A 13,432-nucleotide genomic window follows, 5' to 3' on the forward strand; every position below is an offset into this window, starting at 1 on the left:
AGCTTTTGGCAGAGACCACACACAACCCCCCTTGGGGAGATATTGAGCAGATGGTTGGACATCAGGGTGACATACCTGCCTGGCTCAGTCTGTGTCATACTGATGCTGTGGTGGGGATGGGACTTCTCTGACGCTGCACTTGATGGAGGTGGGGGAACGACCTGCTCGCTGATGCACCCCTCCCCCACAGTGGCACTCACCTGTGATGAGATGCGCCTTCCTGTGGAGATCTCAGGGCCGTTTCACAGCAGCTTCTTCCAATGGCGGAGTCTGTGTAAATGCACCATTGCTAGCTAGGCAAGGCACAGTCAGACCAGGCGCAGGCTCCTGGCTAGGCACAGGGCACGGCACGGTCAGACCAGGCGCAGGCTCTAGGCTGGACACAGGGCACGGCACAGTCAGACCAGGCGCAGGCTCCTGGCTAGGCACAGGGCACGGCACAGTCAGACCAGGCGCAGGCTCCCGGCTAGGCACAGGGCACGGCACGGTCAGACCAGGCGCAGGCTCTAGGCTGGACACAGGGCACGGCACAGTCAGACCAGGCGCAGGCTCCTGGCTAGGCACAGGGCACGGCACAGTCAGACCAGGCGCAGGCTCCCGGCTAGGCACAGGGCACGGCACGGTCAGACCAGGCACAGGCTCCTGGCTAGGCACAGGGCACAGCACAGTCAGACCAGGCGCAGGCTCCTGGCTAGGCACAGGGCACGGCACGGTCAGACCAGGCACAGGCTCCTGGCTAGGCACAGGGCACGGCACAGTCAGACCAGGCGCAGGCTCCTGGCTAGGTACAGGGCACAGCGCGATCAGACCAGGCACAGGTTCCTGGCTGGACACAGGGCACGGCACAGTCAGACCAGGCGCAGGCTCCTGGCTAGGTACAGGGCACGGCGCGATCAGACCAGGCACGGGTTCCTAGCTGGACACAGGGCACGGCGCGGTCAGGCCAGGCGCAGGCTCTAGGCTGGACACAGGGCATGGCGCGGTAAGCTCAGGTGCAGGCTTCATGCTGGACACAGGGCACGGTGCGGTCAGACCAGGCGCAGGCTCCAGGCTGGATGCAGGGCACGGCACGGTCGGGCACGGCGCAGTCAGGCCAGGCACAGGCTCCAGTCTGGACGCAGGGCACAGCGCGGTCAGGCCAGGTGCAGGCTCCAGGCTGGACACAGGGCACAGCGCGGTCAGACTGGGCGCAGGCTCCAGGCTGGACACAGGGCACTGCGCGGTCAGACTGAGCGCAGGCTCCAGGTTGGACACAAGGCACGACATGGTCAGGCTGGGCGCAGACTCCAGGCTGGACACAGGGCACAGCGCGGTCATGCCGGGCACAAGCTCCAGGCTGGACACAGGGCATGGCAAAGTCAGACCTGGGGCAGGCGCCTGTCTCAAGTACCTTAGCTTTAATCCACTCCTTGGGGTCTCTGCATGGCTGCTGCAAAGCGTAATTCCCAGCTCAGGGATATCTACATGCGCTAGCTTTCTACAAGCTAGGGCACTAAAAATAGCAGTGTGGTGGCACAGGAGGTGCAATGGGGGAGCTATGTTCCTGTTTGAAACCCTAGGTCCATACTTGGGGGGCAGCCCTTTGTGACGCGGCCGTCCAGCCAGCTGCACTGGTGTAAATCGTGTCTAAACTAGGGGCTTGTAGCAGGGGCTAATATCAAGACACTTCTGCCACAGTTTGGGTCCAGTAACTCCCTGCTGTGCTGCGGGACACCCCAGAGAGCAGCGCTCTCAGCAGCTGGTCCCAGCTTGCTGCTCCTTTCCACTGTGTTCTGCATGTTTCCAGGGAGAAAGTCCCGACTGCTGCCCCACAGCCTCCTGCAACCCCCACCAGGCTCCATTTGCTTCACCCTCTGGTGCCTCACACATTCCAGTGTCCACATCCCAGTGGGCTCTGGGCCCCCAGCTCCTCTGCATGGAAGGGAGACGCTCCTGGGGGAACAACAGGTCTGTCTGGCCCCTGCTAGCCTGTTGCAGGAGGCTGTGGCAATATGTGGCAGAAGGGGCTTGTTTCTCCCTGGCTGATAGCTGCCCACGGCCTGCTGACCAGGCGCTCACAGCAGCTGCCGTGTTTTCCCCATAAACATGCAGCTGGTTCATTACATGGAGTGGAAGCGAGGGAGCCTGGGAGCTCTCCAGCCTTGCTGACACCCTTCCTTCTCCTGGCTTTTCCCACAGGTCACCTTGAGCATCTTTGAGCTGGCCACGGCTGCCGGGATCCCATGCAACATTGACTCAGCCCTGGTGACTGCACTTTCCAACCTGAAGACCGGTAAGAGCCAGGCTGGGAGCTGCCAGGCCGGGTCACAGCAGAGTCCCTCTAGCCCAGTCTCCCAGCGTTGACACCGCCCTGGGTTCTGGCTGCACTCGCACATTCAGTCGTGTTTTAACATGTGATTGTGAATCGTGACACACGCTTCTGTCCCAGCTCACACACACGTAGGCTAGAGACATTTGTGTCTGGAACAATACTCAGCTTCCACAAAGGAGGGGCTCTGGAGGGGGTAGGCCCTGTCTACACTAGAAAGTGGTAGCGTTTTAACACTCCCAGTCTAGTCAAAGCAGTACATTCCCACCCAGCATGAATGCAGTTATTTCAGTTTAAAGAGGCTTTATGTCAGTACCGCTATCCCCCCTAAGGCTGGTGCCAGTGTGACTATATCAGTACAATATCACTCCCCACACCTGACAGACCCAAAACAGGACACTTTCCAGTGAGGACCAGGTCTCAGTTAGCCAAGTGCTTTGACGATACAAGTGCTAAGGTGAACTTGAGCAAGTCACTGCCCTGCTCTGTGCCTCAGTTTCCCCTCTGTAAAATGGAAATGATGATAGTGACCTTTGCGTTCCCTTCATTAAGGGCTTGTTACACTGCTCCACAGCCAAAATGCTTCTGAAATAAATGTAGTCCAACTTTATTAATTCTGGGTCACTGAGAACGAAAATGATGCTTAAAATTGTTGATTGGCTCTAGTTTTCAAGATATGTTATTGAGTCAGTATATACGACCCTTGACTTGGGAATGGCGAGGATAAGTGAGTTATAAAGGGAAGGGATCTCAATTTAAACCAGAAATGACTAAAATACATCTTTGACTGGATCTATGAATAAATCTATGACTGGGTTTGGACAGTACTTGCTTTTTAGGCAAAACAATGAATGATGCAATCTGAAGCTGGTATTGCATCATACATGATATGAATTACATCATGTTATTCCTAGAAGTCATGGATGATGCAATCATAACGAAGCTTACATCACTCTGCTGAACAAATTGCCCTATATCAGCTCTAGAAATCATACAGTGTCGTGCTCTCTTATTTGTCAGTATTTGATTTTGCAAAGCGACACATTTCTGTTTAGCCAAAGTGAGCAGAGATGCCTCGTACTTGTATAAACAGTGCAGATAACGTCTGCTATGCTTGTGGTGAAGTGACTTTTGCATCACAAAAGCGCAGTATAACCACTATGATTAAGAAAGCCTATCACCTTTATTTTGGCTGCAAAATTGGAGATCAGGACAAGAGGTGGGCCCCACACAGATGCTGCAACACTTGTGCAACAAATCTTCACCAGTGGTTGAACAGGAAAAGGAAGTCTGTGCCTTTTGCAGTGCCAATGATTTGGAGAGAGCCAACAGATCATACCAGCAATTGTTACTTCTGCATGGTTCCTCCAGTTGGGAAAGGTATGTCAAAGAAGAAAAAGTGGACTGTGCATTATCCAAACATTCCATCAGCTATACGCCCAGTACCCCACGGAGAAGGACTGCTGGTTCCTGATGCACCAGAATCATTCTCACTTGAGTCAGACGAGGAAGAGGAAGAGGATAAAACTTCTGATCCTGAACCATCAATGTCACAGGACCCACATTTTCTCCCATCCTCCTCCTCTGAACCACACCTCATAACACAAGGTGAACTGAATGACCTTGTCAGGGATTTGGAACTACCCAAGAGTAAGGCAGAGTTGTTGGGCTCCAGACTACAGCAGTGGAATCTCCTGGCAGGTGATGTTAGGGTTTCCATGTTCCGTGACCGTCAAAAAGATCTTGTCCCATTCTTCTTCATGGAAGGTGATCTTGTAGCCTACAACAACATCGATGGTGTGATGGCAGCCCTCAACATCATTCACGATCCAGATGAGTGGAGACTGTTCATTGATTCATCGAAGACGAGTCTTCAAGCTGTTTTGCTGCGTAATGGCAATGTTTTGCCATCAATTCCAGTTGGTCATGCAGTCCATATGAAGGAAACCTATGACAACATGAAACAACTTTTGAGGTGCATAAACTATGACCAACATCAGTGGCAGCTTTGTGGCGATTTGAAGGTTGTTGCTCTCTTGCTTGGTTTGCAGACTGGATACACAAAGTACTGCTGTTTTCTCTGCAAATGGGATAATCGTGCAAGAGATTCCACTACATCAAGAAAGATTGGCCACTGCGACAGTCATTGGAGCCTGGGAGGAAAAGTGTTCAGCATCCACCACTTGTTGAATCAAGGAAGATTTTGTTACCACCCTTACACATCAAGCTGGGTCTGATGAAGAACTTTGTCAAGGCCATTGACAAAACGCAAGCAGCTTTCAAGTACCTCCGTGGAAAATTTCCAAGGTTAAGATAAAGGAAGGTGTCTTTGTTGGTCCTCAGATTCGTGAACTTCTTCGAGATGATGCATTTGACCATGCACTGCGTGGCAAGGAAAAGACGGCATGGAAAGCCTACCAGTTAGTGGCAATAAATTTTCTTGGAAACAAAAGGCAGACAACTCCAGGTTGTTGGTGGAAAACCTCCTCAAGGCATACAAAAGCCTTGGTTGCAACATGTCACTAAAGATACATTTTTTGCACTCTCATCTAGATTTTTTTTCCACCGAACTGCGGAGCAGTGAGCGACGAGCACGGCGAGCGATTTCACCAGGACATGGCAACAATAGAGAAACGCTATCAGGGCAAATGGAGCCCATCAATGCTTGCAGACTATTGCTGGACAGTGCCAAGAGATGCTCCATTTAATGAATACAAGAGACAAGCCAAGAAGCGCCGAGTAGACACTGAATAGGACTAAACTATGTACAGAATAGTTTTTTGCCTTTTGTTTCATAATAAATTTTATTTATATAACAACCCTTTTGCTGCTTTTTAAAGTGTTACATAAACAGGACAGGTGAAATATTATCATGTAAAGCAACCCTAAATACATGAAAAGACCTAGGTTTACAATTTATGATTAAAACTCTACTATCTACACAATACACATAGACATAAAATGTAAAAACTTAAATATCTTAGAAACAGTAGCCAATCAGTTGTGTTAATTGTCATATTTGAATTCAGCACATCAAAATACATAATAAATAGCACATTTGATCTCTGAAGCAGACGACTTCTCAAAAATTGTAGACCAGTGTAGCTGGAGAGTCTTGGAATCCTTGGGGTAGGCGCTGAAATGTGTACTGCTGGTCTCTGATGGTGAAGGCAAACTGGTCCTGTGAACCAGGATGTAATGGGATGGCAAAGAAACAGTTAGCCAGATCTATAACTGAAAAATACCTGGAGGTGGTTTGCACCTTTTGGATGACCTGTGTCATATCTGCCACGATGGGGGCCATGGGTATACTTCCTTTGTTGATTCTTCTATAATCAATGGTTAGTCTCCAGGATTGCCTGTCTGCCTTCATGACTTGCCAGACAGGGGAGTTAAAAGGTGAGTTAGTTTTTCTAATTACTCCCTGCTCTTCCAGGTCCTGAATAATTTGGACGAGCTGTGTCTCTGCTTCCCTGGGATACCGATATTGCTTTTGTGGGGATACCAGTTCACCTACAATTTTAACACAAGCGTTAATTCTACCACAATCTTTTTTCTTCTGGATCCAGACCGTGGGGAATTTAGAACGCCACTTCTCCTGCTGTTCTGCTCTGAGCACAGCAATGAGTTTATCACTTCTGTTACTGACAAACTTATCACAGCTTGCTGTAGGGAGATAAGGGGGAAGGGTTTCCAGTCTCCATAGAGCGCTTCTGGGGAGATCAATAATAATGTTATTTTTGAACAACCAGTCCGTGCCCAGGATCACGGCATCGGTCATATGTTTTGTCTGAATCAGATTGCCAGTGGTGTGGAATCCTTGTACAGAGAATGGTACCTGCACCCATTCTTGTCCGGTGGTGGGTTTTCCCAGAAAGGAGTGTAATATCATATTTTGCCCTTTTGTTCCTGCTAGAGGAGCGGTTTTAATTAGAGAGACGGAAGCTCCAGTATCAATTAGAGCCATCATAGGAGCTTGAGTTCCCTGCTGGACGTAGATATAGGGTCTTCCTCCTGGATCCCAGGTTAATTCTCCTATAAACCTCCACTGTTGGGCTCCTATGCCAAGTGGGGGTTCCACGTCCAGTGGGCTTCCCTAGGAGTATTCCTGACAATCTAAAGGAGCGCTTGGGGTGGTTACCCCGATACGCCTCCTCGCTGGTCCTGCAATCTAAGAATCTCTGTTATAATATCGGCCAAAGGGGCCTTATCCCATTTTTGTCTAGCTCCTCCCATCTGTAATAATAGCCTCCATGCCATGCAGCGCACATCAACGACGGGTTTTTCCGGCTGTTTACTGCCTTTGGCTGACTGAGATCTTTGAAGGTCTGGGTACAGCCGACCCCTAGACTGGTTATTCCCCCTTCCCCTGAATCTGACTTTTGAGTGCCCTCCGCGGGATCCTGAAAATCCCTTTGTTCCACTTTCACGTGAATAGGGGACTGTTGGCTCCATTGCCGCCATGTATGCCACCCTTTCCTTTTTAATATTGGGCTTTGGTCCGGTGTGGGTAGTTATGTGTTGTACCATCCCTTTTAATTCTCTTACGGTGGCAGGGTGCCCGTCCTGCCAAATGGCAAGCTTGCCTGAATAATAGGGAAGTAGTGAGGCAGTGCAATCCCTGAGAGATGGTACGGAGAAGGGGATTAAATCTAAATCCGTATTAGCGGGTATGGTTACTAAACCAGCCATAATCTGCATTAGGGCCCACCGGGTGAGATTTTTCAGGATCTTCGTTTGTGTCCTGAGTAGAAGCCACGGCTTGGGCAATAAAATTTCTCCTGCCTATCTGTTCTCCAAAGGTGGCCATTAGGGCCAGCTCACTATCACCAGCGCCAATTCTTATGCGGTCCAGGGCTGCTCGTATTTCTGGTGCCACACATATGCCCATGAGGTGATACATTTCCTGAGTGGTGAGTGCTTCTCTTCCTGCCAACAGGATGGCATTGATACACCCTCGGGAAAAGGTTTCTCTATTTAGTGTTCCCAAATTGTCAACCATTGCTTTTAAGTCTGAGGCTGATGCTGGAATGGTGGTGACCTGTTGATTCCCCGCACTGTCTATTGGGGTGGTCACAGAGCGCCGTTCTATGGCTGCCACCGGAGCCACAAGACCCTCTTGTGGGTCATGCCAGATATCTTTCTCTCCAATTTCCCGGGGGTCCCAAATATCTGTCTCCCAATCCGATTGTATTTTACATGTGGTTGGGTTCCATTCTCCTGATGTGACAGCTGCTATTTGGCGGGTCACAAAACCTAATTTGTGTTTCAACTGCTTAATAATAGAATCGCAGTGGGTATGGCTTCCCGGGGCTTTGCCCTGTTCTAATGTTAATTTCTTAACCATATTTTGTAGGACCTGGTTTTCTTTGATCAAAGCCTGATTTTCTTTCTCTAATTCTGTGAAGGCTGTCATTTGGTCCATCAGGAATCTTTCTTTACTTTTACTTTCCTGTAACACTTATTTTATTATTTCCATTTGGTTGTGAGAATTTGTTGCCATCACTTTCCAATTTTCTACCCCTTTTTCTAATTGGGATATTTTTTCTTTTAGAAATATTTTCTCCTCTTTACAGGCTGTTAGGTGGAGGTAGCTGTCATTACATGCCTCCCATAGCAGCCAGATTCCTGCGGCATCTCTTTTTGCCACAGTTAGGGGTTTGCATATGAGGATATATTGGGCCAATCTATCCTCTAGGTCCGAAATGGTGCAGATATCTGCAAGGGCTTGTTCGATCCAAGGACTGTGCCTATATCTTTGAAGGATTTGTTTAAAAGGAGTTATCTCTTTAATAAAAGGTGACTCCATTTAGCTACTTTTGACTCCATTCCTCCCTCTGAGACTGTTTTCCCTTGCCTTTTCTTAAACATTTTTAATTTTGTTTAGCGAGCAGCACTGGCTGGTCCCTGGGACCCTCTTGCTGCCCCTGATTTTTCTTTCTTTTCCTGCTACCTATCCAGAGGCCAGCAGGTTTGTTAACAATTTTATGAGTTCTTTATTTTCCTGCTACCTATCCGGAGGCCAGCAGGTCTGGTTAACCAAGAATAGAACCGTGCTCTGTAGAGCCGGTTGTGTGCACACAGATTGGTTTACAATAAGTGAGGCAAAAATATCAATAATCCCCCTTTCGCTATTCTCCACCAAAATGTTATACCAATTATATTAGACCAATAAAAACTAGCAGGATCTTATTAAAGGAGACAAGACATTTGTCACATTTATTGTAAATACCATAATAAAACAAAAGATAGCAGTAAACAATGTTGTTTGTCTATTTATTCCTATGACTACTTATTTCTATTACTACTTATTTCTTATACCCATATATATATAAATATATGTGTGTGTGTGTGTGTGTGTGTGTGTGTGTGTGTGTGTATTAAAAAAAAACCCTCTCACCCCTATGGGTGGTATGTGTCTTCCTCAAACTCGGGTCCTCTACCAGAGGCCTGGGAGTTTGAGGGTTCTGCGCAGTATCTTAGCTGTTCCTAGCACTGCGCTCTTCTGGACAGAGAGCTCTGATGTTGTTCCTGGGATCTGTTGGAGCCACTCACCCAGCTTAGGAGTCACAGCCCCGAGTGCTCCTACCACCACTGGGACCACTTTGGCCTTCGCTTTCCACATCCTCTCTAGTTCCTCTTTCAGGCCCTGGTACTTTTCTCATATTCCTTCTTCCTGATGTTGCTGTTACTTGGCACTGCTATATCTATCACCATCGCTGTCTTCTGGTCCTTATCTATTACCATGATATCTGGTTGATTGGCCAGTACCTGCTTGTCCGTCTGGATCTGGAAGTCCCACAGAATCTTAGCCCTGCTATTCTCCACAACCTTCTGTGAAATCTCCCATCTGGTCTTGGGAGGATCTAGCCCATACGCTGTGCAGATGTTCCTATACACAATGCCAGACACTTTGGTTGTGCTGTTCACAGTGTATGCTGTTCCTGCCTGCATCTTACATTCTGCCACTATGTGTTGGACTGTCTCTGAGGCCTCTCTGCACAGTCTGCACCTTGGGTCCTCTCTAGTGTGGTAGATCCCTGCTTCAGTGGATCTGGTGCTCAGTGCCTGTTCCTGTGCTGCTGTGATCAGTGCCTCAGTGCTGTCTTTTAGTCCAGCCCTTTCCAGCCACTGGTAGGATTTCCCAATGTCAGCCACCTCAGCTATCTGTCGATGGTACATCCCATGCAGGATCTTGTCTTGCCATGGCACTTCTTCTGCTTGGTCTTCCTCCCATGTCTGCTGCTGCCTCAGGCATTCTCTCAGCAGCTCATCTTTAGGGGCCTCTTACTGATGTACTCCTGGATGCTTCGGGTTTCGTCCAGGACAGTGGCTTTGACGCTCACCAAGCCCCGCCCGCCTTCTTTCTGGCTGGTATACAGTCTCTGGGTGTTGGACTTGGGGTGGAAACCTCCATGCATTGTGAGGAGCTTCCGAGTCTTCACATCAGCAGCCTCCATGTCCTCCTTTGCCAGCTCACTATACTGGCAGGGTATCTGATAACCGGCAGGGCGTATCTGTTAATGGCGTGGATCTTGTTTTCCCCACTGCGCTGGCTCTTCAGGACCTGTCTTATCCTTTGATGATATTTGGATGTTGCTGTCTTCCTTGCCTCCTCATTGTGTTTTCCATGTGACTGTGGGACGCCAAGGTACTTGTAGCTGGTCTGTATGTCTGCCATGTGGCCCGCTGGGAGCTCCACCTCATCAGACGTGACTACCTTCTCCAGTCCGAATGACATCCCGATATCCTCACTGTAAATCCACGTCAGGTGGATTAGCAAGTCGATGTCTCATTCATTCTTAGCATACAGCTTGATGTCATTCATGTAGAGGAGGTGGCTGATGGTAGTTCCACTCCTAAACCCATACCCATATCCAGTCCTTGTAATTATCTGGCTGAGGGGGTTTAAGCCTATGCAGAACAGCAGTGCATCACCTTGGTATATGCCGCACTTGATGGCCACTTGTGCAAGCTGCCTTGAGTTGATTTCCAGTGTTGTCTTCCATAGTCCCATTGAGTTCTTGAGGAAGATCCTTAGTATCCTATTGACTTTGTATAGCGGCAGACATTCACAGATCCACGTGTGTGGCATTGAGTCGTAGGCTTTCCTGTAGTCAATCCAGGCTGTGCTCAGATTGGTCTGTCTAGACCTTGAGTGACTGCTCTATCTATGAGCAACTGGTGTTTTGAACCTCTGGTGTTGTTCCTAATGCCGTTCTGAGCTGTGCTCATATACTGGCCCATATGGTCCTGTAGCTTGGCGGCTATGATACCTGATAGGATTTTCCATGTTGTGGGGAGACAGGTTATTGGCCGGTTCTATTCCCTTGCAGGGGTCTTTCATGATCAGCACTGTCCTTCCTTGTGTTAGCCAGTTTGGGTGGGAGCCTGCTGCCAGCAGCTGGTTCATCTGTGCTGCTAGGCGTTCATGCACTGCTGTTAGTTTCTTTAGCCAGTAGGTGTGGATCATGTCTGGTCCAGGTGCTGTCCAGCTCTTCATGTTCTTGTCCCGCTGCTGGATGTCTTCTACTGTGATGGTAACTGGTTTCTGTTCTGGGAGATTGCTGTGCTCAGGTCCTGTAGCCACTTTGCACTGGTGTTATGAGTCTTCTCTTTCTTCCCTATGTTCTTCCAGTACTGTTCAGTTTCTGCTGCTGCTGGCTCTGCTGTTATTGTGTTGTTGCACTGTAACTGGGAGTACAACGCCTTAGATGGTTCTTTAGAGAACAGGGCATTTACTTTTTTGGCCTCTGCTTCCCTAGTGTATCTCCTGAGCCTGGTAGCCAGTGCTGTGAGCCTTTGTGTAGCAGTCTCTAGGGCTTCAGATGGAGTCAGGCCCTTATATTATTTCAGTAGCTGAGTCTTATCCTTAATCTCTACACCCTTCTGTAGTTCCACCAGCTGACTAACTTCTCTCCAAGTCGCCTTGGTCTTATCCTCCAACCTCATTTTCCAGGGTGGGTACATACTGTTGTTCTTCTTGATCGTATAGCCAAGCATCTCCAGGATTACAGAGGCTGTAGTGTATACCAGTTCATTGGCTTGAGTTATGGTGGTAGTAGGGATTGTCAGGAGGGCTCTATTGGCATCTTCTAACATACTATCTGGTGGTACTTCTCCACTGAGCCTTGGTAATTGGTCTCAAGGATTGACTGTAGCTAGTTTCTCCTTGATCTTATGCCTCCTATCAGCTGCTGTGCTCTGCAATGAAGGGGGTGGCAGTGACGTTTCAGCTTCAGGAGTGGGCTGCACATCCACTTGTTCTTCCAGGCTTGTTGAATCTGGGATGTAATGTGGAGTTGGTCTATCTCAAGCTGTGAGAGCAGCTTCCTCTTTACTATGTTGAAGCGTTGGGTAACTAGCTGTTTCTCAGTAAGTGTGGATGTAGGTCTTTTGTCTATCCATAGTCCCCTCCTACATTTCATAGATCCCCTCTCCTTAGGTCTACTGTTATAGTAGCATTCCATCAATTCCAGGTTCTCTTGTCTCATCCATGAATAGTTTGTTCCAGTAGCCCACTTATTGTCAGATTGGCCTGGTTCCTCAACATCTGGTGCAGACCTTGTTAATCCGGCCGACGTCCAAGCCGGTATGACTCTCCTAGGTCGTATTGCTCTCATATTTGAGGTAGGAAGGTGATGCGTTAGGGGTACCAACTGGGATTTGAAACCCGGTCTCCTGTATCAAAGGGCAGCGCTCTTAACCACTATGCTATGTCACCTATATGTATAATGAGAGACCCAGGCCAGTGTCGTGTGTATGTGTGTGTGTGTGTATATACACTCATTCGCACAATCACTCATACAAGTTCTGTGTAGACGTTATAGTTACCAGCGTAAAAGGTGCTTGTGACAGAATACTGGCCAGGTCCCCTGTACACGAGAGTGGAGCCGAGTCCGGGTCAGGTGCACCTGATGCTCCTGGAGGGTGGTAGCAGAACCAGAGACTCCAAGCCCTTATTCTTCAGAGTCCAGTTTTATAGGAATGTTTCCCTATGTTAGGTCATGAGAGTTGCTTCATTCTGCTGCTGTTAAATCAATCAGCAGGTGGCTGGCTCCATGTTGTCAGATGTTTGTTTTTCCTTCCTTTGAGGTGCTGGGGTGGATTCCAGTTTGCTCTCCGGGGGTCATCTGGTTGATTCCACTGGACACCGTCTTCTTCAGGCTGGTAACTCCCTAACCATTCATTCATCATTTAAACTAGGCACTCGTTCGCATACATTCTCTATCTTAATTCCATCTAGTTTACTGTCTCTTTACCTTGTGGGGTGTTACCAGTTTATGTGACTCCCTGTCTTTTATTATTGAAAAATAAAGTGAGAAGAAAAGTGACAAAGGGTAGGGGTCTCTAACAGCTACTGTTTTGGCTTACCGCAGTGATTACAAAGTAGCAATTACACCGCTTTGCCTGAGGCACAGAGTCAATTGGCGGCTTGCGCGCCTAGTCAATTAACCAATTAGCAGCTTACAGGGGCAGTTACAAAGTAAAGTAGTGACTACAAAGTGTCACTTAGAGAACAGGCACTTAGAGTCAATTAATGTTTAACAAGTTTTATACAAAGTATCTCTTTGAGCAGGCTTCACACAGGCACAGCTGGTGGCTTGCAGGTTAGAAGCTAAATCTCGGGAACCACATTTATTTCTAATATAAACCTTTAGTTATAAAGTATCAATTAACAATAAATCATTTCTAACAATAAATCATTTTTCATATAAACCATGTCTAATATAAACCTTCTTTAATATCCCTACAAGAGTTCTGGAGTGTGGCGGTGGGAGGTGCTGGGACCGGGAATCATCAGCTGTATTAAAATGGCACCTCCCCAAGGACTGAATTTTCATCAGGGCTGTGGGTCCGGCCTCCCTTCTCTGGGGGCAGAGTTTGCAGGCACAGACCGGAATGGGACGCGCCAATGGGAGGGTGGTGCCCCTCACCCACTCAGGAATCCCAGGCATTTGGGTTTGCACCCCCACATCACAGCCCCCAGAAGGGCCCATTACGAGCAGAAGGCCTCAGAACTTCCCCCAGCAATCCCAACAGTGACGAATATTTCCTCTGCACCTGCAACTGTGGGGATGCATAGGGAGCTGTATGCCTGGGTGACCCATGCCTAAGAGCTAA

General features: G+C 48.5%; 4 protein-coding genes across 4 annotated transcripts in view; 1 reads left to right on the forward strand and 3 right to left on the reverse strand.

Annotated features, from left to right (window-relative positions):
• Window positions 1-6,619, forward strand: part of LOC127030048 (nck-associated protein 1-like) — a 56,134-nt gene extending 49,515 nt beyond the window's left edge. The window contains 2 exon segments of the mRNA XM_050915957.1: window positions 2,179-2,272; window positions 6,573-6,619. Of these exon segments, the coding sequence (XP_050771914.1) occupies window positions 2,179-2,272; window positions 6,573-6,619 (141 nt within the window).
• Window positions 1-13,432, reverse strand: part of LOC127058928 (maestro heat-like repeat-containing protein family member 2B) — an 852,871-nt gene that overhangs the window by 773,386 nt on the left and 66,053 nt on the right. The gene's annotated exons all lie outside the window — the stretch shown is intronic.
• Window positions 1-13,432, reverse strand: part of LOC127058925 (uncharacterized) — a 613,715-nt gene that overhangs the window by 553,557 nt on the left and 46,726 nt on the right. The gene's annotated exons all lie outside the window — the stretch shown is intronic.
• The window catches only part of LOC127030049 (adhesion G protein-coupled receptor E3-like), a 32,328-nt gene continuing 28,466 nt past the window's right edge, over window positions 9,571-13,432 (reverse strand). Inside the window, 1 exon segment of the mRNA XM_050915958.1 lies at window positions 9,571-9,804. Within this exon segment, the coding sequence (XP_050771915.1) occupies window positions 9,571-9,804 (234 nt within the window).

The sequence above is a fragment of the Gopherus flavomarginatus genome, chromosome 10 (assembly GCF_025201925.1).
Source record: "Gopherus flavomarginatus isolate rGopFla2 chromosome 10, rGopFla2.mat.asm, whole genome shotgun sequence".
Lineage (NCBI taxonomy): Eukaryota > Metazoa > Chordata > Testudines > Testudinidae > Gopherus > Gopherus flavomarginatus.